Raw genomic sequence first — 27225 nt, 5'->3', positions numbered from 1 at the left:
AGACCAAAATTCCCCCAGTTGAGAACCACCACCTTAACCAGTTTATTTTGCTTATGAATATAGAGGCAGCAATTTTTTTTCAAAATTAGTCTTAATGAATTATTTTAATAAGAAACTCTAAGTGATGAAACACTGTGTCATAATTTCCAGCCATTTTCTTTCCTCAGTTTCACATCTTGAAATTAATGGCATCTTCAATTCATGGATTTTCTACCATCCCCTCCCCAGCTCCCTTTAGGGAGCCCTCGTCTGTATTTCCTGCTGAGAAATGGCTTCCCTTCTCCTACAGTCTTAGGCAGTTCCAATTTTCCCTAGCTAGTGGTTCTGCCTTCCTTTTTGAACTATCAGGCTTCCTAAGTTATCCACAGTTCAGATTTGATCTTTGGGTCCAAAGAAATCTCCCTGCAATAAGGTCCTGAGCTAAGCTGTCCTGACAGAAGACCGCTCTGCTGCAAGTTCGGCAGCCTGTTAAATCTTCCCTGCTTCTCCGACACCCAGCACCTGACAGAGCACAGACACCAGTGGGTATTCCTGTGTTTGTCTCTGGTTTTGAAAGAGTTTTAAAATGTGCTCAAGGAAAAGGCTGCACTTACAAAACAGTTGACTATTTTCACCTCACAGAAATAGGGAATGCTTGAGAAGAGAGCAGGGCACACCATGGTTGACCATTACACAGTGCACATGTCATTAGAATATTCAATACTCTGCATCAAATTAAGCCCTAGTATGTGGAGTTATAATAATACTATAAAGAAAAATTTCACTGTGGAAAATAACTCCAATGTCCTCAAACATATGTATTTGAAATTCACTTTCCTGTGTATCTTTGTTTAGATGTCATATGCTGGAGAACTGGTAGACAGTTCTGGGTGCATTTGAGGGAAGAGAAAAAACTTGGACAGCAGGACTTGTGCAAGTGACCATGTAAGAACGTGAAGAACCATTCTGAAGAAATGCTTCCGACAAGCCTTTATTCAGACTTAGACAACAGGCACGACAATGCATAAATGCACCATCACTCCAAGACGCTGCTTTTACAAGACGGAACTGAAAACTTTCCTAATACTTGTGCTAAAGTTTCTTCTCTGGTAAAGAAAAAAAAAAGGAAAAAGGTGGGGAAAGCTATTGATTTGTCCAAGTGTCATATAGAACACACACTTTTTACCAAGATTTGATGGCTGGGGGGTTATTATGGAGAAAGCTTCAAACAAAACACATTTTTAAAGAAAATAATACTAATATAACAGCTGTTCTACCCTCAGCTCTCTGAAGGTGACAGAAAATAAACCCTTTATCAACAGTCACTTTTCCAGGATACAGCTAGGTACCAACCCCATTCCACATGAGGCATGGAGAGGCCCTCAGGCTCCCGTTCATTCATCTTATCGGCCCTTTCCTTTATATGGCCAGAGCAGAGCAGTCAAATCATGAAGGGAAAAGACACGCATACTACCACAGTAAACTACTTGAAGAAGAAGCCTGCACCATGTGGTAGTAAAGGAAGACAAAAGAACTCCTGAAATATAGTTAGCAAAATAAACATGAATTTGAGCCCTCCTAAATCCTTATGAAAATAAAATTTAATTAAAGAAAATATAATTTCAAGATATAAAAAATGCTATCACAACATGCTGCTTTTACTTCTTAATGAAAATGATGTGGATTTTTTTTAATATTTAAACTTCACTAATTATATATACTCCATCAACCTAAAGTAATTAAATAATTATAAAGTGCTTCATAGAAAATCACTATAAAAACACACAGTCTTCCGGAAGTGTTAATTATATCTCAATTTTTTAAGTGATAAGGCTTTATCTACTCCCCTTAAAAATGATGGACGTAATTGACAGCTTATACTCTTTTTCTGTATGTTTTATGGATACACTGTGAATTCAAACTCATCAGCTAGGGGATAAAGGACAAAACAATTTAAATCGTTGAAGGTCTATGGCCAATGAGGACTCCAATTCAATCCAAAGCTTCCTTCCACGACCTTGTCAAATGACTCAGGAATAGATTCTAAGCTCCTGCTCCATCTAGGCATGCACCTACTGCTCACAGTGGGAGACAACACATGAGCACATGACAACAGTGCTCTACGCTCTCTGCAGCTTTCAGAGCCTGCAAAAGTAGGAAGCAAATTGCTTGACTCTTATCTTGGGTTAAAATGCACTTTTAGATTTAAAATGTAACGCCTTCTCAAACTAAATGTATGTATATGCATTATCTGTGGTTTTCTACATACTGCTTTCTCTCCCCAGCTCTCACCAGTCTGACTCTTGCAAATTATTTGAAAAAGCACACATGGATCTACATGAGAGTCTACCATTCTACTGAAGCCTTGTACACGATTCATGCTTCGCTTCCCCCAAGATGACAATGGACTGCTCCCAGGTTTTAACTGTTACTTCAATGGGCATTCCTTTATTATTTTTTATAGTGTTAATAATGGCAACAAGAAGATGGGAGCATCTACATATGAAAAAGTCTAGAACAAAATATGAAAAGGTGGTTATTTCTGCAAGACAGAATTATAGAGGACTTTCATTTTTAACTATGCAAATTTCTATGACATCTCAATTTTTTAAGTTGGTATATTACTAATTAGTGCTATTTGTTAATTTGAGCCCTATGTGTGACATATGATATTCATCATTACCTACGATAGTATCCATTTTAATATAGAGTAATAGGCAATTGAATTTTCAATCTTAAACATATTAATTTAGAGATTCAATCCTCAGAAATTAATTTCCATATGTTGAAAAACTAAAACCTGTACACAATTCTTTAAAAACATGAACAATTTAGGGCTCTACCAACCACAATCCCAAAGCAAAAGAGTCAAGTGTCTGTATTCAGCATATTTTAGAGTTCTGCACACCAAAAATACAAGGAGTTTTGTCATTATTGTTTTTGTTGTAAACACAACATTATTGCTTTGTTTTAAATCGACAGTTAAGAGCATTTGCTGTACTTGCAGAGGACCCACATGGTGACTCACAACTGTCTCTACTTTCAGTTCCAAAGGATCCAATGCTCTGTCATGACCTCTACAGGCACCAGGAACATAGGGAGTACACAGACCTATATGCTAGCAAGGCACTCGTACACATAAAATCAGATAAATAGATCTTCCTTAAGCATTGCTACATATTACAAGTCCAGTCCAACCGTCTGAGGTTCCATGGGACTCACCGTCTCTGGTTTTCCGACTCCATTTTGGCTTGCTCCAATGCCAGCTCCTCGGCTACTCTTCTTTTCAATTCTTCATCAGAAACTACAATTAACAGAAAGCAGGAGATAAAGCAAGTGGCTCACTAAAACAAAAATGAGAAGAGACGGTTAAGCTGCATCTGAATGGGCAAAAGTGTGCCAGGTGGTCAGTGTCTCTTTGGAATTCCCTGCACTGCAGAAAAGGCCAATTAGTGCACTTCAAGAGTAATTGAATCAAGAGTCCCCTGGTAACTTAGAAATTTCCACACCTGCCAAAATGTATAATAAACTCAAGGAACTGCTTGCTGTCCAAGTGGGGACTAAGCCATTAAGTGAAGGTCTTTAAAATGATGTCCTAACATTAAAGTCTGACAATATCTATAAAAGGAGGTCAGACTGTTAAGTACTTTAGGGACAAAAGTGACACTAGGAGCTTTTCAATTCAATAATTAAATAATTAACAGAAATATTTATTACAGAGTATGAAATATTTGTATTTATATTTATTTTTCCATAATTTATGAAAATAGTATTTATGATTAATGGGTATTTAGAAACCATATTTTCTGAGATATGTGTCATTCAAATTCAAGTGCCAAGAACCAGAGAGAAACACAGAATAAACAGTACTGAGCACACAGCTGGAGCTTCCTAAATACCTGGAGACTTCATTGGCAACATCTGGCCTTTCCAATTAAAAGATTGTATACGATATGTCTTGTAAAGATTCGTACAGCTATAACAGTAAATAATGGACCCGTTTTACAGACTACTTAAGAGCTTTCCATAAGAAATAAGCAAAAACTATCTCTTCCTCATTAGAAAGAAACTAAAATTATTAGCAGAAAACATCAGAACCATTGGGAGGATTTAAGAAAACAGAGGACCTAATGTTATTCCTAATAGTTCCACTTCTTAGATGGAAGACCAGACAATGTGTATACATTATTTGGTGACTCAGACATAAGAGATATGCACCTTGTCTCAGACATATGCAAAAACTTACTTACAGTATGATACAAACCCTTTTTTAAAATATGGCACTAACTCTTAGCACTGACTCTAATCCGCAATGATACATAAAAGGTTGGAAGGCTGTTTCCCCTCGGCTATAGACTGTATGGAAGCAGTGACAGCATCAAAGAACATCATCAAGGAATGAAAAGAGGAGTCACAGAATGAGGGGCCCAACCAGAGCTTACAGGAGACTTGTAGCTAGAGACTGTAATAAACAGCTCAGAGCCAAATGAGAAAATATAACACCAATAAAACCCAATAAAGAATATAAATAGGCATTGTTTAAAAGAAGATAAGCAAAAGGCAAAAGGATACAGAAAACGGTTCTACATTAGTCTTTGGGAATATGCAAGCCAATGCCACAATGAAACGACACTTGATACATAATGATACACAGACGCTGCAATGAGAAAGGCAGAGTGAGAAGTGGTGAAGAGAGAAACCCAACCCTCATATATTACTGGTGGGGACATAAATGGCATCACTAGGGAGTATAAATGACACCACTGCCAGGATAAACAAGTTGGCAGTTTCCCAAAATCCTAAATGTGATCCAAGAGTTGAGCTTTCAGGTACTGCATATGCTCAAGAGAACTGAAAGTATTTACTCATACAAAAACTTGTTTATAAAAATGTGTAACATAATTATTTATAATAACCCAAGGGGGAGACAATCTAAATGCATTCAGCTAATAAACAGGTAACCAAACTATGGCACATCCATTCATATATAATTATATAAAAAGGAATGAAGTCCTGGTACATGCTACAACAAAGACGTAAGGGAAAGGACTCAAACACAAAAGGTTATAAATTGTTAGACTGTGTGCTTCGCACTTAGTATGCCCAGGCAAGCTAGTACGCTGAGAGGTGGCTGCCTGGATGGAGAAGGTAGGGAACAAGAAAGGCAGAGGATCCCTTCCACTCTTGGGGATGGTGATCTGTGTGGACGAATGTGTGCATATGCACTTTTCCTGTCTTTTGTCCATCTGGTTGGTTGGTTGATTGATTTTGTTGGTTGTTGTGTTTGGGGTGGGGTGGTGTATACTAGTTCCTTTGAAGTTTTTTAAAAACAGATCATTACTATGTTGGCCAAGCTGACCTCAAACTCACAATTCTGCTGCCTTACTTTGATTGAAACTGTTCTAAATTACACTACTTAAGCTAAAAGCAATTGAACTGCTCACTTTATATGATAAATACAGCCCAGTAAGGAGTAATATAAAACAGGGAACAGCATCGTCCTGGCTAACCCTACAAGCTGGAAAAGCAAGGTGCCCAGGCAGCAGTTTTCTTGTGAGGTTGCTCTCTAAGGGTCTTTCCTAACTTGAGGCTGTTTCTCCCTCGTTTGGACTGATGCCATGAAAAAGACAGCCTTCATTTTGAAAAGGTCAAAGGTCACACACAAACCAGAAAACTGTGTTACAACAGAGAATTACTCTTGCATTAGGTAAATGTTAAGGTTGTGGGTTTCCTAAGGTTTTTAAATAATAAAAGAAACAACAGAGAAACTGCAAGCAGCAATAGCTCAAATGGGAGCCTCTGTTTTCCTAAAACCTATACTTTGGGTAAGCAAATAATTAATCTCTCACTTTTGACTTCCTCAGCCGATTACAAGTCTTGTGAATGAACCTGCCAGACCTACAGCTCTAAACTATGCACCATACAGGGATATCAACATGGCCAACTTCTCAGAAAAGCTCTCAATGTGAGACAATCCTCTCAGGTTGGACACAGCTCCACCAGAAACATACATAATTAGTACTAACTGGTCAAAACATAGCCTGAAGTCTGGCAGACCAGGGTGAGCAGCACACTGTCAATCTAGAGACGCAACCCCACTTGAGTTCAAATCACAGAACACTTTTTCTTGGGTAAGATTCACTAGGATTCTCTATCAACACTCAAATAAAACTAGGCCTCTGGAAGACCTCAGTAGATTAAACCTAAATGAGTCACTGAGATCAATCTTCCATGTAAACTGAGAAAAATCTCATGTCTTTTTGGTTTATTAGGTTATTTCTCCAAATTACTGGGGTCTAATAGACAAAAAAAAATAAAAAGTATATGCTCATTGTGATTTTTTTAAGATCATACAAAATATGCGATGACTACAATCAAATTAATGCATTAGCCACCACAGTTTATCATGGATGTATTGTTGGGTCTTATCAAATCTCAAATGCAAAATAAAATATATAAAATAAAGTCACCATGCTGCATATTCTGTCTGTCCAGAGCTTCCTCTCCCAGAGCTGAAAGTCAGCAACCTACATTCAACATCTATCTCCCTAGTCTCCATGCCACATCGGTGGGCCCAAGTTTTCAGGCTCCACTGGGAGTCTTAGAGCACGCAGCACATCTCTCTGCATCTGATTCCTTTCACTTAGTGCAATGACAGATCCTGGTAGCTCATTTCCTGTCCGTTGCACTGGAGCTTCCTACCAGGGAAAGGCCCAAGTGAGCAGTGATGTGATCACCTGGGACAAAGAGAAAATGGCACTGCCAAACAGTGACCAGGTAGGTGTATTACAAGGCCATGCAGGTGAGACTGCAGGCACAGTGCTGTGCAGAGGGGAAGGGATACAGACTGGGGTTGCGATTTGTTTCCCAATACTCACTGCCTGTCCAATCACCCCCAAGGCCTGTAGTGAGGCTAGAAGCAAGAGCAAATGGAATAGCATAAAATAGGAAGGCCACAAGGGGAAGGGGAGATGCAAACACGAAAGTACCCACAGGAAAGAAGAAAAAAGAAAAGAAAAAGGCAAGAAAGCTCTAGAAGACATGCCCAAGTGATGGCTGGGGAACAGCCCTTCTGGGAGGTAAAGAGAACAAAACATGGATATATAATGCCCTAGCTATTTCTAAGAAATGAGAGAGAAAAATTATAACTTTTGGTCTCAAGGTCACAACGGGAAAAGTAATTACCTAGCATGTATCTGGATTTTAAAAGGACAAAAGATAACTCACGACCTAGCATAAAGAATTTGGAATCTACAGTAGCAGATCAAAGCACAGGCAGAAAATGAGCAGTGTGGTAATGGCTCCTGAGCAAACCTAAGCTTCATGTTATTTGTTTTTAAATCAATAGAATACAGAAAGCAACAATGTATTTCTTCTGATAGGTCAGATTCAAGTGCCCAGGAGAAAAGGATACAGCACTCAGAGCCTGCTATTTAAAACGGCTTTTCTGGAAACTTCTCCAACTCTCCAGATCTGAACATTTTCTCAACTACAGCTGTTATTAAACTAAAAGGTCAGGGTTTCAGGACTCACTGTTCTGAAAAGCTGAGGAAAGGCGACTTCGCCCATTAGTGCTGTGAGTCCCCAAGCAGACCTTTAAGAACTGGGAAGGTTTGAGAGATGACAAGTCTGAGAACTGCTCAGGCCAGCTAAAGGTGACTGGCTACAGAAATCTGCACATGCTGTTTCAAGTCCAGTGAGTATCGCTGGCCCTGTGGCTTCCGCCTGCATACACATGTTCCCTTTGGAATGTTATGGCTTAAAGATGTTTTCTTCAAATGCATGTACCCCATACCTTGTAAAAGTCTCAAAACTCACTAGAAGTTCTCAATACTGAATACATTTTAATGAACACTAGCATGCAAATGTAACAACAACAACAACAACAACAAAAAAACCCTAAGAACTGCTGCTGCTGCTGCTGCTGCTTGATGATATCAAGTGTGACCTTAAACCTCTTACCTGAAAACAATTGTTGATTAAAACCAGCTCATGATTCCTAGCAAATTTTTATTTGCTCACTTGTTTTAACTAAAAAGAAGTTTTGGATAGTTCAAATAGTTTTCTGGAAATCCTGTAATTCTCTTCTCAACTAAATTTCTAAACTATAAATGTGTGTTTAAGACCAGGTAAGAAGCTCCAAGATGGCTAACCTTATTCTGAATAGTCTTTGGAACTGTGAGAACCATGATCACGCTCCTCAGAGAAGTAGAGCACCACTCCCTTCAGCTCTTCTATACCATCTGACGTTAGGGTCCAAGAATGGCTGAAGGAAGACCCCAGACTCAAACAAGATGCAAAGGCAAAGAGCGTTTATTTATTCTGCTGCAATTACCAGCATGCAGAGGTAAACCATTCATCAAAATGGCAACATCTCGAGGGGCTCAGAGACCCTCTTTTATGCCGAACTAGGGAAATTTTCTAGAAGGCTTAGGTAACCTCAACATGATTGATAGGGGCAAAGCAGTAACATTAGTACAATTTTGATTGGTTGCTATGTTGGTTTCATTATATTTGGTGAGACCTTGAAGAGTTTTGGAAACCAGCTCAGTACTGGCCTTGTTCAGTCCTCCAGCCAGGTGTCCTAGGAGCTGACTCAGCTGCAGACTTACCCCCACCTAAGTCAGGGCCATCACTGACTAAAGGACCATTGTCACTGGCTCCTTCTGAGGAGCCCGGTATGCAGCCTGGAGAACTGACATTTTTATTCCCAAGGTTTTAGGACCTCTCATTGGCTTGTAGCTGAATCTATTACAGAGGCACTGATGACACCAGGGAGCAGTGATGAGGACACCTTTACAACAAATCCCTGAGCAGTGAACAGAAACATGGAAGGCCTTATACAATCATCTACGGGAAAACACAATTCCAGATTGACAGAAACGTCTCAGATCTCATGGAACAAACCACCTTCCTATGCAATTTTTCCCACCTTTATGGTTTCTTTGCCTAATCCTTGCACATCGGTTATAGTATTTCTTTTGGGGGATGAGACAAGGTTTCTCTGTGTACCTCTGGCTGTCCTGAAACTTGCTTTGTAGACCAGATTGGCCTCAAACTCATAGAGATCTGCCTGTCTCTGTCTCCAGGGTACTGGGATTAAAGGAATGTGACACCATTGCCTGGCTTGATTGGAGGTGGGGGGTGGAAGTGCTGAATAGGAGGGAAACAATAATTCTTAATCGCTAATAAATTACTTAATAAAAACTAAAACTTGCTACTTAGAAAACACTGGTTCCTTTAAGATCACCCCTTCACTTAATCTCCCTTTGGGGCTTTAGTTAAAGATAGACATCATGTACGGTCATGAAAAATCTGCTATTTTCTGTGCTAAACACTGAGAGAAACTGTTTGGTCGCACCATGTGGAGAAAGTGTGTCACTGTTTAACACAAGCAGATTTTAGAGGATTCTACCTTCTCCGGATTTAGACACTTGAGCTACAGCCTGCAGCAAAAGATACACTCAAATTACACTTCCAACTCCACAGAAACACTCATTAATCGTAATATGGCACTAGATTCATTAATATGAAGAGAACTTATTTTTAAAAGCACTAATGGAAGCATCCATGCAATCAATGAAATACAACACAGAATATTACAGCTAAACAGCCCTGGCATGTGCTGCAGCATAAATCTTGTCCTTTGCCGCATCTCCTAATAGGTACAGGCTTTGATAAGTAGGATAGATCTCAGGGGTAAATAAGTTTGTAACAGTTTGTCATTTGTCACACATTCTACCTGGAAGACAAACTTATTTAAACACACAAAAATACATATCCAAAAATAGTAAGTTCTGGCAACAATTAACATCACAATGTAATGTCCTGTTATAGGAAATATATCTTAAAATTGCCTCAAAAATCTACAACCTGTCTACATGCCCTACAGGGCAACTGTGCCTACTAACACATTAAAGTTAGTGACAACAGAATGAAAGTTCCTAACTGCACATTCATAATCAAAAATATTGTATCAGAAGACACAGTGTTACAAAGAGTTTGGCAACCAAAACATTTGGCACCAAGCTAATAGTCTATTTTGTAGTGTCTTTCCTTCAACAGGATTTATACACCTTTGTAAACTTCTAGCTTGAATGGCATAATATGCAAATAACCCCATTTCATTGTTTGCTTCATGATAAGCACTCACAAGCCAGACCCACATCCCCTTCTTTGTGAAAACACACATCAGTACTGGGCTGCAGAAACTGAATAGCAATAGATAAGTCTGTAATTCATAGCCTACATACAGTTTTCATATTCGTAAGCAGACAATGTGTAAAACCAGTATTGAGAAGCAGATACATCTAGTATTTCATGTCTTAATATCCTGAATAATAGTTGCAAGATCTCACAAAGCCTCTAGGAAAATAAGATCTATAATTTAAACTAAAAAATAATAATTACCCCTGGATATTGTTTTTTGATGCATAGCTTAATTTTTGTTTGTTTCAAAAATGGATATATTTTGTTCACTGGGGATACAAGTATAAATTAAACAGCATTAACTCCCCAATCCCAAATGAAGTGTAAAAACCACACAAACCCTGTTTGCATTTAATTCAAATAGTCTCCAGTTTACTTCTTCAAAACAAGAGCAAGCTAGAAATCAAAGTCTGGCCACAGCTTCCCCTAGCTTTGACTTTGCTCAGAGCCTTACATTGCTTCAGGCCACAGCTGTGGCATCTGTAAAATAAGGACCCAAACCATCAAGTTTCCAATATCTTTCCTTCCTCTGTAACCATGTTAAGCAGAAGACAGATGGACTGAATTCTAGCTTGTGCTCTAGAAAGCTTGCTGAAATGAACATAAAGAAACAAAGTGGTCTATCACAGGCAACAACATGCTGCCAGTTGTTCTACTTAAAGTGACATGTCATTCAGTCACAGAAATTATCTCTCAGGTACCAAACCAGCAAAATATATATAGGATTTAAGATGAGGGGGAAAAAAGAGAACAAGAAACGAAATTGCAGGCACACAACTCCACACTGGTTTGCGGAATTGGACATCCATCTCAATGAGAAGCAAGGCACGCAGGTGTCGTATGGAGAGAACTATGGCTCTCTCTCAAAATACTTCCAAATAAACTATCCATACCAAGTTTCTGCTCCTGGACCCTCCCTTATGGAAAATCCGGAACTGTCCAAAACCATCAACACTTTGCTATTCACAAAGAAGGACAGGTATTCAGTAAGTTTTACTGTACCTGCTAAAAATCTTTGTTTCAATGTTTGTACCCTGTTTTCTGTTCAATGATGGAATTAACATTAGCTGACCTCATGCCCCTCCCCCAAATCAAGGGCCACTAGGTATATCTAAACTAGGGAAATAAATTCCCTACACAGTACAACTATTTCAGCTTACTATGGCACTCAGGTATAAGAGCTGAGACATAAACTAGCCCCTTACCATAAAGGAGATGATGATTAACAGGATAAGGCTGTGTTGCTGGGCTTTACTGGAAAGGAAACATCCCAAGAAACACTATCACTGAGGAGGTGGGACCTGAGCAAGCCCTAAATTAATACAAAATGGAGAAGGAAAACAAAACCTGTTTGGAATAAGTGAAAACAGAAGGGTATGCTGAACTGTGGAAGCTTCAGACACCAGGCCAGAAACCTGTGAAAGGAATGCTCAGAGGCCAGGTTTCAGACTATACAACCTAGGAATGACAGAAGGATGTCTAGCAGGAATTTTTATCTGACAAGGAAGAGGAAGGGTAAGACACTGTGTGGTTCTCACTGTGAGGCCCCACACAGCAGCACCACAGGGGGCTATTAGAAACCCACAGAAGCAAAGCCTCATGGGATGGGACCCAACTATGCACTACCAAGAGCCCACGAGTCCTGGGGTGCGACTGAAGGTGGACAGCCACTGGCAGTGGAGACCAGCAGTGAGGGTGGGGTGGGCCTAAGATTCAAGACTTTCTCCATGAAAAACATCGCCTGAGATGGTGAGCTGAAAGAGAAAGATGGCAGAGGCACAGACAGACCAGGAATTAATACCCATGATGGTCAATTAAGTAACGAGAGAGATCCATGGAGAAAAAAAGATAATGAGCTCTGTTTCAGACACATTCAACCCAAAGTAATGGAACAAGCACTACACAGGGCTGTAGGCAATTAGGTATCTGGACCTGAAACTCAGATCTTATGTGAGACTTGGGTGAAAATGCAGGTCTGAGAATGTTATCACAGATCTGAGCTCAGAGAATTCTCCCAGGATAGGGCAAACCTGTCAGAAGAGAAGGGTAAAAGACTACAGAGCAGACTTAAAAATTCACTGAAGGCGGAGTGAAAGGCATCGTTACAGACAAAGAATAGGACAAAAGGATAAAAACCAAGACAGCAGAGGTTGAAACAATAAACAGACTGCACCCCATGCAATTCCCATCGACTGGCAGCAGCCACCTGGAGTGCCATGCAAAGGAAGCCTGTGAGGCCAAGTCCAGGTTCAGTGAATTAATGTCCACCTTGGGCATTCGAGGAAGAACTAGCAGTGTGGCTTGCAAATCACCTCTCATTCAGAGGAGCGTGTGGAAATCAGGTCATGTGTGCATTAGGAACCAGTGTGGGGAGAGTAATAGAGACAGCTATTATAGGCCTCTGGGCAACAACTTTAGAAAGGAAGCAAGAAAGGGTGGGAAAATATAAATAACAGATCATTTTTCAAGTGGTGGAAATCCGTGCATCTTTGAAAGGCAGACATAATTAATAATATATTACTCAGCTATAAGATACTGTTGAATGCTAGGTATTATTTCTCAAAATAAATTTAGAGGAGTAATATATACTTATGCAGGCTTCATAGCACCATTTCCTACAGACTATTTGGTAGCAGTGAAACAGAATGCACAAGCCCATCATCACATGCTAAAACAAAAATTTAACCAAGACAATGCCCTTACTTGAATAAATTGCTTTGGTAAATAGAATGTCAAGCCCCATCCAGTATTTACCATCATAAATGAACCCTCATCCTACCATCATGAACTACTATGTCTGCCAGTAATGTGTGCACTTAATCCTCATTCTCTACTACACAGTTGTTAGATTCCAGAATTCCACTAAACTCTACTTAACTCTCTAAGTTCTGTCCAACACTATTTTCTAAGGGACCATTTACATGTTTATAGGCAATCAAAATTCAAGGGAAGCAAAAGACCCAAAAGTCTATAAATGAAATTTGTCTTCCAACATTTGATACCATGAAGAAAGTCAAGTAATCTCATCTTAATCCATGACTTAACCAGCATACCCCTGTAAGAAAGAAGACAAGAGTCCTGGCCCTAGGTGCTGAACCACCACAAGACAGCAAAAACAGCATAACAGTGTCTCCTGAAAAGTTTTTGTTTTTCAAAGAAATTTACATTTTACATTCCCACTTAGTTCTTGCTTTATTTGTGATAGTTCACCTATATTAAAATGTCAAGGCAGCATATTAGTGTATGTTTCATTAAGCCATCGTACAATATCTCCATCTCTATTTCCTAGTTAATTCAGATTCTGACCATTAGATCAGCCTCTCAAGGTCAGATTATAACTACAGCTCTGTTGTTTTTTCCTTCCTCTAAAGTAACAAATCTCCACTTAACATTCAGAAAACACCCTTGCAATGAATTCATAAGCAGTTATAATCTTTAATAAAACAAAAATATCTCTCTGTGAAGCATTGTGGAAGCTCAGTGGCTCAGCAAATTGTGGCTGATCTGTCTTCAAAACACGAGACTACAGAGGGATTTCAAGACCAAAGCATGGTTGGCCTTTTCCTAAAAGTAAAATAAACTGTTCACAGTAAAAGTGGGCTGAAAAGATGATTACAGTATAAGAAAAATCATTTATTTATGAGAGTCATAAAGTCCCACGAGTCTCCTTAATATGGATGTTAGATGGAGAAAGATGTGAGATTTCTTCTCAGTGTTAACAGACATCTAATTTGTGCAATTTCGTGTGTTGCATAAGGTTTAGGAGCGTCAATCCTATAGAACTGCAAGGACAATATGAAACAAACAAGAAAAGACTAAGGATGTGGCTCGACAGTTTCCTAGCATACAGGATGTCTTGGGTTCCAAAGCCCAGCACCACATAAAATCAAATTTAAGATGACACATTAAATCCTAGCACTCAGTGGGAGCTGGGAGATCCTAAAGTAAGATCATCCTTAGTTATAGAGCAAGTTTGAGGTCAGTCTAAGCTCCGTGAAACACTGCCTCAAAAAAGAAAAGGAGAAAAGTAAAAGGGAATGCTATAAAATAATGAAAAATGTCATCTCTGCTCAGACCACTCTTGTCTTCTGTTTTAGCTGGGATTGAACCAGAGCTTTACGAATTCAAAGTGCTCTGCCACTACCCTCAACTCAACTTCCTATTCCGATTCCTAGGCCAAAACAGTTTGTATTATGACTATGATCCTGAAGAAAAATAGGTAAGAATCCAACACAAAATTTTAACCAATATAATGCCCAAAGTGTAATTAAAAAAAAAGAACAAACTTATAAGAAAACAACGAGATCTCACTATGTAAACACCGAGCTACAGATACTCCAGCAGATGTAAGGAAATCATCTGAATTTTGGCTGATGTTAAATCAGCTCAATGACAAAAGCACTAACTGGAGGTACATGAAAGCTGTATTTCTAGAAAATGCAAGATAGTTTAAAACCGTATCAAAATATGTTGTTTACATATTAAACAACTGGGCTCTAGCCTGGGTAAAGGGGTTTTGAATGGCATGAACTTCTGATGGGACAGTCAGAGGCTGAGGACACAACACACTTCTTCAAGTACAGCCACCGAGCACCACCCCCAGTATCACAACTCACACCTTAAGTACCGCAGTGCCCTGCCTCCAAGAACCACTGCTCTCAACTAAAACACCCACCCTGATCAAAAATAAAACACAGAACCCTTGATTCTTATGGTTGGCGTGACCACTAGCAGCCAACAAATATTCTGATAAAAACAGAGGTGAGGGTGGAAAGCCGGCTCAGTGGATAAGAGGAGCACTTTTGCTCTTGCAGAGAAACCGAGTTTGAGCCCAGTACCCAGAATAGTTCACAACCACCTTTAACTCCAATTTCTGCAGCTTCCATACCTTGTTGGCCTCCAAGGGCATCAAGCATATACATGGTATACGGACAAATATATAAAGGTAAAAAACATACACATAAAATAAAATTTCAAAATACGGAAATATAAAATGGGACAGTGAGATGTCCACCCCAAATAAGCTTTTTCTTAATCTCCTCTTCAGCTTCCTCAATCTCCATACTTACAAAACAAAACCAAGTTTGCCCAATTCCACTCACTGATTACAGTGAGTTCTCTTACAGTTTAACTACTACTAACTAGTCACTTGTCATCTGTTTCTTTCCTGATACCACAAGCTGTCTCCTAAAATGGCAATGGTGCCATTAGTAACCCAGTGGAAAAGACAGAGACAAACTGCAGCCCTGGGGGCCGCAGAGGTATCAAGAGTGCAAGAAGCCAGAGACAGCAGGACTGCTGCAGTGGTTTCAGTCCCAGCCACTGGCACGCTCAGATGCTGCCTTCTGGAACACTCACAGATTTATTTCTTTCCCTCGACATACCTTCCATCAAAATTATCCATATCAAATAAATGTTGGCCAACTAAAACTAAATGCATCATGGACGATAGTATCAGAATTCACGCCAAACCCTTCAATGGAGCCACAGTATTTGATATTCAAGGAAAAGGAGAGAGGAAATTATCATTACTCACCTAAAATAACCACTAATAATTCAGAGATTCCCTTTTGAACTTGTTTCTCTAAATGCCTAAAATCTTCTCTAAATGCCTACAGTTTTCCTGGTAGCACACAATATAAAACTACCGATAGCAGATAAAGACAACAAGAGTCAGTATCATTCAAACATATAGGAAATCTGAAAAGAGAGCATTTAGAGTTCTTTTCACGTAACTTCAGCAATCAGATCCAGTCTTTGAGAGTATTATCAGGTCAAGTCCCTATGGGAACTGCACTAATAATTAGAATATTAACTGATTCCCTACAAATAATAATTTCCAACATACATGATAATTTCATAAAATAATTTACTAAATCATTTGAGATTTCCACTGAAGGGGGTTTCTTACAAAGTTTTCCCCAGCTCTCATTCCATATCCCATCCCCCATCCTTTTAGAATAAGCAAACAAATTTTCTCCCATTTTGTGACAAATTGTAAACTACAGGTTTTAACACTTCTCGATGGTTTTAACATGTTATATGATTTCATAGCTAATAGAAGAAATTCACAGGAGAAAGTTAATCTAATAATTCACTATCTATAAAACATAAAAGTCTGTAAAAGATAGATATAATACTCAGACTTACACTCAGGTGCAGCTGAAATGTGGCTGTGAAATTATAAGAGTGTAAACTGCTACAAGTAAAATACTCTCCGGTCATGCCAGTGTTGAGGGTGCTGGGGCTGTATGAACAGATTCACATCAGCTTTGACTTAAACGGGTAGAAAAACATAAACTTTATAAGAAATACACTAGATTAATTCTAATGGAAGAAACAGTCTTACAGAACAATAGTTTCTCCTGGTGTTATCCTTTGGGACTTAATTTATCTATAAATTACCAATAAGATTTCTCTGGAAGAGGAATCCTGGATGTATTCAAAGATCAACAATAAATATCATCACACTAACAATGAAACTCTTCGACCAGAGAACCTCTGGCATTTGACTTTAAAAGTCCTGACTGGCCTTGTATGCTATTACATTAAGCCAGTACTATATTTCACAGGAGGTTGTTTTAAACATTTTTCAGAATGCCAACATGCTATGAACGGCAATTTTTTAAACCCATAGAAAAGATTATTTAAAAAGAATCTGTGATGTGTCTTGGGGATTCAGGCACTAGGTCCAATTATATTAGTATTTTAGCTTCTAATGGGCAATGGTCACTTATTTATTGTAAATGAGTTTGACTTGACAGTAATAAGAATTAATGTCAATCTCTTTAATTCCTTTGAACAATGCTAAAGTCATAGACAATGATGAAAGATAAGGAGAAGAAAGGGTAAAGTAAAATTGATGTTGATCAACCATATTCTAAATTTCATTTTCATAGCTAACCTATGTGCCTATTAGATTTCTCTCTAGGGAACATGAAGGCTGATGGCAAAGACCAGGATCTACACAACACAGTAAAGCTATGTATACTTTAGACACAAAGCAATGAAAATAAAAATCTCTGAGCAAATTGAGCACCACCACACAGAGACACGGTCAGCTAAAACAGCACAACTACATAAAAAACACTACACGAATATTAATAAAGATGTTGTACATACAGAAAACAGTATTCGCAGTTCATTGAGGTGGTCAAGATAGTAGGTTGAGCACACTGTTTAGGCTTTGTTAGTTTTTTGCATGTGTCTACCACTTATAAATGTACAAAGAAACCATCTCGAAAACATACATATGCTAGGGATTATCCATGCATTGAGGAAAAAAGAATCATCTTCCTTTCTCCCTGTACACTTGATCCAAACACACATTTGTACTTTCATGACAGTTCAAGTTGTATTCAAACAGCGCATTAATAAACTGGCAGATGAGGGAGAGACGGCTCGCAGTGAAGGGTATTCACAGTTCCTGCAGGAGTCGGGCGTGGCTCCTAGCACTCAGGCGGCAGTCATAAACACCTGCAACTCCAGCTCCAAGGGAGCTGACACCTGTTTTTGGCCTCTATCCATGAGCTCCAACATGAACATAGTACACATAGACTTACAGGTTCACTCACATACCCATAAATAACAAATAGTCTTAAAATAAATAGGCATAATTATAAAAACACTTTATCAGGTTTATGCCAAAGGCTGAAACAGGAAGATCACTTGAGCTAAAACTGGAGCCCAGCCAAAACAATTTATCAATAAGATCTTATGTCTTAAAAAAGTTTACATGTGTAATATTCTTATTTATCCACAAATTTTAGATTACATTTATAAAATTTAAAACATTGAAAAATTTAAAGTGAAAATAAACTTTAAGAAATCTTAATTAGGGGTTGGGGATTTGACTCAGTGGTAGAGCGCTTGCCTAGCAAGCGCAAGGCCCTGTGTTCGATCCCCAGCTCCGAAAAAAAGAATAGAAAAAAAAAAAAAAAGAAATCTTAATTAATTCAATCATGAACATCAAATACACAAATTCCATTAGTTTAACTGAGAGATAATTCAAACAGTATTTGTACCCACAAAGATAGCTGGTATAGGCTGAAGTCCCTAAAAGTGACTATCGTAGAATCCGAGAAAACAAACGCTTGGTTTGGTCTGGTTTGATTTAGCTTCATTTGGCTTAGTTTGGTATGATTTGGCTTTGTTGGTTTGGTTTTTCTTCATATGATTTCTGGGGAGCACAAGTCGACAACACAAAACATACAGTCTCTTGCAACTACTATCTAGAAGCACGCATGAATAGCTGTTTGCTGAAGAGTTCCTCTATAATTGAAATGATGACAGTCAAGCACTGAAAAGGGACATTCAATGGCTATATTAAATATAGGCAGAAAATGGAGGGCTCTCGAAAAGCAAAAGATGGTCTCTTTTCAGTCTAGATTTTCAAGTAGCATTTTATTTTTGTCTTCTACTTAGATATTTCGATTGATAATACCAATCTTCACTGTATGATGAATGATGCATGTTACCGAGGAGAGCTGGTGAAAATTCTCAGCCACTGACTTAAGCAATCAGCTGAGGTTAAGCCAGTCAGATAAAGGGAAAAGAGAAAACCAGAATCTTACAACAAATATCCCAGAATTTAACAGCTCTATGGAGATCTTTTTGTACACAAAAGAGGGCTAACACAGAAGTCCTCACATGGGGGTCTATTTGACCAGGTGTGATGGCACACACCTTTCTTTAACTGGAGTATTTAGGAGGCAGAGGCAGGCAGAGCTCTGTGATTTCCAGGCCAGCCTGAACTATACTGCAAGTCAGAGAGATATTTACTGAGTTCTGATCTCCCAAAAAAAAAAAAAAAAAAAAAAATTCCACTCTGGCTGTGAAACAAACATAACAGACTACAGATTTGTTCTTTATTCTATGCTTAAAACGAATATATTAATAAAACTTTACCACAAATTTAAACTACATTATATTCATCCTTACAGCTTTTGTGGCCACTAGCAAAATAAAACATTTACGTGCTGATTAAATTTACACTTGGTAGCATCAAAATTTCGCTTTACTTCCTGAAAATGGAATCTGACAACTGCTCGCAGGGGTTTCACAGCCATAGTGTCTCTAGTGAAAGCTATTATTTACCATACCAAACTTCATGTAGTCCATGCACACACTGTAATCAACGGGCTAAAATGAAAAGATTCTGAATACCTATTTGTGGGAATGAGATCTCAAAAACAAATCATCGCTTTCCACAACATTTTTGAGACAGGACAGCAATGACAAATAACAAGACACAATAAGAGATAATAGCTTTATCTTGGTTTTAATCTTCATATGATTTACTTGACTTTAAAGGAAAATCAAACTAAACTATCCATTGCTTACAGCAGCAGAGGCTCCTCCACCAGATACTGTTTATACGACTTTGGATATAAACTGTAAATGCCATGGTGATACAGCAGGAGAAAAGAAAATCCAAACAGAAATTTAAACAGGAAAAATGACGTCTCTATAAGCAAAATACTCCACCTGACTCTACATTGAAATAAGGGTTTCTCAGTGTTGTCAACATTTCCAACACATAAACTATTGACCTGAAACCCCAAAAATAATCATGAATGTCAAATACAGTGTGAGGAACTCTTGTCCTCTAGGCCTTACTTTTGGCTGAGCACACGCTATTCAAAACAGACTGCGTTCTCTCAGCTTCACCTGCACTTGGTGACAGCCTGCACTTGGTGACAGAATGAAAACGGATACAATCCCACAGCTCCAAGAAAACCCAGGCCTGGCACTAGCTAGACTCCACCCTGGGCCGTGCTGTGAGGGACACATACCTGAGGCATGCAGAGCAGTAAGACACATGGAAACTAAGCTGCAGTATGGAATCAAGTACACAAAGGGTGGGTGTGAAACAAAGTACCTCATCTGGTGCTGCCCACTGTCACTCTGGTCTCCCGAGTGCATTCTCCTCATATATCCTGCTACAATAGGAAAAATTCCAAGTTCTACTCCCTTTTTTTTTCTAGACTGGAAAGAGTCTCACGAATATGTGACTAGGGAAGAGAAACAGCTAAATGAATTTTTAGGCATACCCAGTGCACTTCAGCTAGAAAAGACTCAAGAGCAGAAGCCTATTCTGGCTTAGCAATTCCTCTCCTTTATTACTAGCTTTACCCAGAATGTGTAAGAGAAAACTGGAAAATCAGTAAGGCACACTGTTATTCAATACATGTGAAAACCATTTTATTATTTCTAAAATGAAGGTCAGGAGTCAGTCTGCCCCATCCAACTAATTTAATTCTGAAACCACAGAGCTTTGCCCATGACACTCCCACAGAGCATAGGCTCTAGGATCAGACCCCCGACATAGGCCATACTAGCCTGTCTGTGACTGTTTCCTGCCATGAAAACAAGTATAGCCACCATGCAATAGGATTGCTGAGAAATGTATCCCCTGATTGATATCAACACCTGATCACATTACATTTTAACTCCCATAAATATACATTATCTATCTTTGTTTCTTTTCCTGATCCTGTAACAAAATACCCCCACAGAACCAACTGAAGGGAGAAAGGGCTCACCCTGGCTCACAGTCTGTGGTTACAACTTTCACAGCGGTGATGTCACAGCAGCAGGAGCTTGAGGGAGCTGCCCTCATCACAGCCAGTCAGGAATCAGTGCTAGTGGGAGTCAGCACTTTGTCATTTTACACAGTCCAGGACCCCTGCTCAGGGAAGGGGCTCACCCACACTTAGGATGGGTCTACCTACATCAATTAACCTAATCAAGATCATCCCTCACAGGCATGCCCAGAGGTCAAACTCTGTCAGAGGTGACAATCAATACTAACCACCAATTATCCAAGATCCTATACCAATAACTCTAAAAGTTCATTCAGGAATTTACATATTACATATCACTCTGACTCCGTAACCTTTCCTACTCCAGTGATTCTTCAAGGTCACACCATCATGTATTTTCTGTTAAGTGTTCTCGCAGACTATTAATTCATTAACTCGCCATGGTTTGGAGGCGATAGCTTGCCTCTAAGAAAGTGTCTCGGTTACCAGAAACGTTGCTGCCAACTTGAGTAGCTGAATCAGTACTCTGATTTCTTTTCTCCTCTCTTCTCATACAGCAGCAAGAGGCCAGTGAAAATGTTCTTTATCACAAGTTTTCCTTTATTGTAATTTCATTCAGCAGAATTTGAAGTCTTAGATCTGCAACGCACTTCTCCACCCAACACAACAGTCACACACACAAAATCTAAGTGTAACTTGGGACCATCTTATGCTGGCTGTGCCCATCAATACCTCACTTCTGATGTCTAGGTTCTGCTGCTAAACTCTGAGGATCACCAAAGCGCAAAGCAAACCCCTGCACTAACTCAATGCTTCCACTGCTATGGTAACAGTCCCCAAGGGAAGTCCAACTATAACTGAAAAGTAAACATCGGCTTGGGTCTACGGCAGTCTGCTCGGAATAACGTCAGGTAAAACATGAGTGCACTAGAGGGGACAGGGTGGTAGTTTTCAGAGTTTAACATAAAGTTCTGTAAGAAAATAATTATTCAAAGCATGCAAGCAATGACAGATTTACCACATTCTTAAGAAATGCAAATTATATCCAGGGGCCCTTTTTTTCCAATATAGCATGTCCAATTTTATAAAAGATGGAGAGCTATAACCCACTTAAACATTTCTCTTAATAGCAAGCTTAGTTGGAATACATATTTTAAATGAGCAATAGTTATATTTTTATAATCTTAAAAATGTTTCTCTTAATCACCGTCATATTATTTTCAAGGTTCTCTCAAACTATCTATATTAGTCCATTTTTCATTGCTATAATGAAACACCTCAGACGGTCTAACTTTGCAAAGAAAAGAGGTTTGGTTAGTTCAGTTTTGGAAGCTGAAAAATCCAAAACTGGGTGGCCCAAAGGGGCCCCTGAAGGGGCCTAAGAAGTAGAAGGTATCACAATGGCAGGCTAATAACTGGGAAGAGGTCACACCTCACAACTGGAAACAGAGATACTCTGAGATCCCATAACACGTATTTAATCTCTTCCCAGGGCAGTTTCCCAATAGCCTAAGGACCTCTGACTCCACCTATTAATACTACCCCTCAATACCAGCATACTATAGAGACCAAAATACCAATAAAAAAATCCTTTGAGGGTGAATCAAATCGTATCTATAATCCTGTCCTAGGTTCCTCTATATGAACCACAAACACCACTGCTGTGCATCTCTGCTGCATCGAACAGACTTCAATAGGCTTAAAGCCAGGACAGCATCCTTTCCAGGTGACTCCTAGCACAGCTGCCTCTAGTCAACCACTCAAATCATCCTCACCTCAGCAAGGTCGGCAGCATAGCATCCCTGTCAGGTAGCACTCATCATTACAAATAACTCTGAAATAGCATGGGAACAATCATCCATTGTTACAGAGGAGCAAGCCTGACCCTTCCCAAGCTGGCAGTGGCTTCCTGATGTCATAGGATCTGTTTGTCTTATATGTGTTTCTACCATGAAGTCCTAACCTGAGCTGAGTTGATGGACAGTATTGTGCCCTTCAACCTCCAGACCTGTGTGCTAAACAGTTCTTTCTTGTGAAGTACTTATACATATTCTATTGTAGTCACAAAAATATATATATAGTACTCTTTTTTCCTCTAGTACTTCTTTTATGTTGACTTCATTTTTGATGATTACTTTTTCCATCTGTTCACCTTTTTCCCCTGTACTCTTATCAGGGAACTTATGAAATCTGAAAACTGAACATGTATTCTGTAGGGAATGTTTGAAAGAATACTGGTCTATTTGGGGCTGTTATTCCCAATAGGTGAGTTAAATGACACTGATTTAGAGAACACATGCTGTTAAAATCACTAATGGACGGCATTTTAATCTCTACTAGCAAAACACCTAGCAGAGCAGTTATTGAAGCATTTTCTTTGTGTGTCTGTTGAGTTCTATGATTGCTGGTGGAGATCAGACAGTGGCTTCAGTCCCTCTATTGCTTGTTGCACATGCTGTTACCTGCCATGGTGATGGGCAGTTATATAAAACATTTTTTTATTTGTAGTCATATAGTTTAATTTATGCTCATAATAGATTACTGATTACAGTCTGGACGCATATGGGGCACTGGTGCTGCAAAGCAGACTAATGAGCATTATAAAGGGTGATGGCTCTGAAACTATCATCAGGATGCTGCTCACTCTACTGGACAGGATCATCTGATAAAACTTCTCAGCACCTGGGGTACACTTCCTGTCCTAATGCCCAATGGTAAGTGTAACCGGGGCGGTGAATGTGATGCTCGGCTTTGCATTTGGGGTGCTGACTGGGAGTAAGAGTTCTCTACACTGAAGAATATTTGCAGTATCCAACACTTCCCTGATAGCAAGGACTAAAATTAAACTGGTTAATTTCCTTAAGTGCAAATCCAAAAATTCTAAGAATTAGATCATGAGAATTTTGTCAACTTTTTAATGACAAAGCAGTTAAGTCAAGTTCATCCATGTTTTAAAATAATACAGTTAGCCCTCTATATTGAAAATATTGGGGAAAAAATCTGTACATGTGCTGACTACACATGAGCTTGTCCTTTCTGTCAGTAGTACAGTATGACACTATTTATACTGTGTCCTCCAATCACATTGTGACACCTAAATTGGTAGAACGACAGAGAGATGACTTATGTGTATATAGAAGGACAGATGTGTATACAGGAGGACAGGTGTGTATATAGGAGGACAGGTGTGTATACAGGAGGACAGGTGTGTATATAGGACAGGTGTGTATACAGGAGGACAGGTGTGTATACAGGACATGTGTGTATACAGGAAGACAAGTGTGTATACAGGAGGACAGGTGTGTATATAGGAGGACACGTGTGTATACAGGAGGACAGGTGTGTATATAGGAGGACACGTGTGTATATAGGAGGACAGGTGTGTATACAGGAGGACAGGTGTGTATATAGGACAGGTGTGTATACAGGAGGACACGGGTGTATACAGGACAGGTGTGTATACAGGAGGACAGGTGTGTATACAGGAGGACAGGTGTGTATATAGGAGGACACGTGTGTATACAGGAGGACACGTGTGTATACAGGAAGACAAGTGTGTATACAGGAGGACAGGTGTGTATATAGGAGGACACGGGTGTATAAGGAGGACGGGTATGTATATAGGACAGGTGTACATATAGGAGGAGGACAGGTGTGTATATAAGAGGACAGGTGTGTATATAGGAGGACAGGTGTGTATTCAGGAGGACAGGTGTGTATATAGGAGGACAGGTGTGTATACAGGAGGACAGGTGTGTGGTATGCAAATGAACTTGCACACCCATGGGATCCTGGAGCCGAACCTCTAAAGTTCAAAGAAAAGACTCTAGGCAAACATAGTCACTTTTCATTGTTCCTCATAATAAATACACACTGGCACATGGTAAATAGATCACACTCTTAGTATCATTAATTTAAAATCAGTTGCTATTTTATTTTCTTAAAGACAGGGTATCATCTCACTATAGCTTATCTGCCCTAGAACTTGCTATGTAGACTAGTTGGGTCTTGACCTCAGAGATAAATCTGTCTCTATCTCCTGAGTGCTGGGATTAAAGGTGTGAGCACAAGGACACTGTCATTAGGACAAAATAGTAACCAACAGACTGGGAAAAGATCTTTACCAATTCTACATCTGATAGAGGGCTAATATCCAAAATATACAAAGAACTCATGAAGTTAGACTGTAGGGAGACAAATAACCCTATTTAAAAAATGGGGTACAGAGCTAAACAAAGAATTCATAGCAGAGGAATATCGAACGGCTGAGAAGCACCTAAAGAAATGTTCAACATCCTTAGTTATCAGGGAAATGCAAATCAAAACAACCATGAGATTCCACCTCACACCAGTCAGAATGGCTAAGGCCAAAAACTCAGGTGACAGCAGATGTTGGTGAGGATGTGGAGAAAGAGGAACACTCCTCCATTGTTGGTGGGATTGCAAACTGGTACAATCTCTCTGGAAATCAGTCTGGAGGTTCCTCAGAATATTGGACATTCCACTCACTACCTGAGGACCCAGCTATACCTCTCCTGGGCATATACCCAAAAGATGCTCCAACATACAACAAAGACACATGCTCCACTATGTTCATAGCAGCCTTATTTATAATAGCCAGAAGCTGGAAAGAACCCAGATGCCCTTCAACAGAGGAATGGATACAGAAAATGTGGTACATCTACACAATGGAGTACTACTCAGCTATCAAAACAATGACTTCATGAAATTCATAGGCAAATGGAATGAACTAGAAAATATCATCCTGAGTGAGGTAACCTAATCACAGAAAAACACACATGGTATGCATTCATTGATAAGTGGATATTAGCCCAAATGCTCGAATTACCCAAGATGCAACACAGACCATAGGAAGCTCAAGAAGAAGGACGACCAAAATGCAGATGCTCCCACTCCTTCTCAAAAGGGGAAAATAATATCCACAGGAGGGGATACAGAGGCAAAGTTTAGAGCAGAGACCAAAGGAATGGCCATTCAGAACCTGCCCCACATGTGGCCCATATATATACAGCCATCAAAACTAGATAAGATTGATGAAGCTAAGAAGTGCATGCTGACAGGAACCGGATGTAGATCTCTCCTAAGAGACACAACCAGAACATGTCAAATACAGAGGCAAATGCTAGGAGCAAACCACTGAACTGAGAACAGGACCTCCGTTAGAGGAATTAGAGTAGAGAAAGGACTGAAAGAGCTGAAGAGGCTTGCAACCCCATAAGAACAATAATGCCAACCAGAGCTTCCAGGGACTAAACCACTACCAAAAGACTATACATGGACTGACCCTGGGCTCCAACTGTATAAGTAGCAGTGAATAGCTTTGTTGGGGTACCAGTGGAAGAGTTCCCCCAACCAAGGTTGGACCTCCAGTATAGGGGATTTTTGGGGGGTAACGGGGGATGGATGGAGAAGGGAACAGCCATATAGAAGGGGAGGGGGAGGGGTTAGGGGGCTGATTGATGGGAAACCAGGAAAGGGAATAGCATTTGAAATGTAAATAAGAAATACCCAATTTAATAAAAATGGAAAAAATAAATAATAAAATAAACTGAGAAATATGGGGGGGGGGATGTGCATAATGCCCAGTCAAAATCAGATTTGTTTTAAGCTTAAAATCAATAATAATGTGACATAAATTGCAGATGGTATAAAAATTACTTAAGAGTTTGTGAAGATTGTATTATGAGAAAGCAAACAGTTCTAGAAGTGTTGAGAAATGTAGTCAGTTGTCTGTCAGAATGTGTGTCAGGAGAAAGAGCTGCCACTTCAGAGTTACTGTATGGAAACATGCTCACCATCACTGATCCAAGAACAGAACAGGCAGAGTCCCCTGAGAATTCCTTCAATTCCTTCCATGGCCACATCCTCAATGACATAACTACTTCCCATCAGGCTCTAACCCTTAAAGATTCTAGTCTCCCTCCCACATCACCAAAATAGAGACAAATTTTCCATCCAATACATTAACCCCCTGGTGACACACTCTCAATCCCATCTAAATCATGGCAACTTACAAATGGCAAATACTATCTAACTTACAGACTACACTGGTCTCAGACGCTAGAAGCTAATCTTTGCCCACTGTATAGGAAGCAAAACAGTACAAGAAAAACTGAGTCTGCAAGCTATCTTCAGTAGGCACAAGATGGTTGCATGTTGGTAATGATAAGAGAACAAGGATGAGGTTAGAGTAGAGGGAAAGATGCCCACCAGAAGGTTTTACAGGGCACTGTTGGGGGAATCCAGGAAGATGAATTAAAGGAGACACACACAGCCTTCGCCCTCCTCCCTGAATAGGAAAAGTCACAGCAACACAATTCCTCCAAGTCTTCAGCTGTAAACCAGTAAGCACCTGAACAATGCAAGGCCACACACTTCCTGGGTGCTGCAGGGCATGGGGAGTGTAGCAGCCCTGTCAAGTAATGCGAGGGTGAATGGGCAGGCCTCCTGTCAGCCCTGCCTGAGCTACTTA

The 27225-nt window shown here is 39.6% G+C and overlaps 1 protein-coding gene across 2 annotated transcripts in view; it reads right to left on the bottom strand.

The window, feature by feature from the left end:
- Chchd3 (coiled-coil-helix-coiled-coil-helix domain containing 3) overlaps nucleotides 1-27225 on the bottom strand; it is a 251796-nt gene that overhangs the window by 194930 nt on the left and 29641 nt on the right. For both annotated transcript variants that reach the window (XM_032906793.1, XM_032906795.1), the window contains exon 3: nucleotides 3202-3283. In XM_032906793.1, coding sequence (XP_032762684.1) covers nucleotides 3202-3283 — 82 coding nt within the window. The remainder of the gene's footprint in view (nucleotides 1-3201; nucleotides 3284-27225) is intronic.

The sequence above is a fragment of the Rattus rattus genome, chromosome 6 (assembly GCF_011064425.1).
Source record: "Rattus rattus isolate New Zealand chromosome 6, Rrattus_CSIRO_v1, whole genome shotgun sequence".
In the NCBI taxonomy this organism is placed as follows: Eukaryota; Metazoa; Chordata; class Mammalia; order Rodentia; family Muridae; genus Rattus; species Rattus rattus.
Note: the sequence above shows the minus strand (reverse complement) of the source record. Positions and strands in the feature narration are given on the sequence as shown.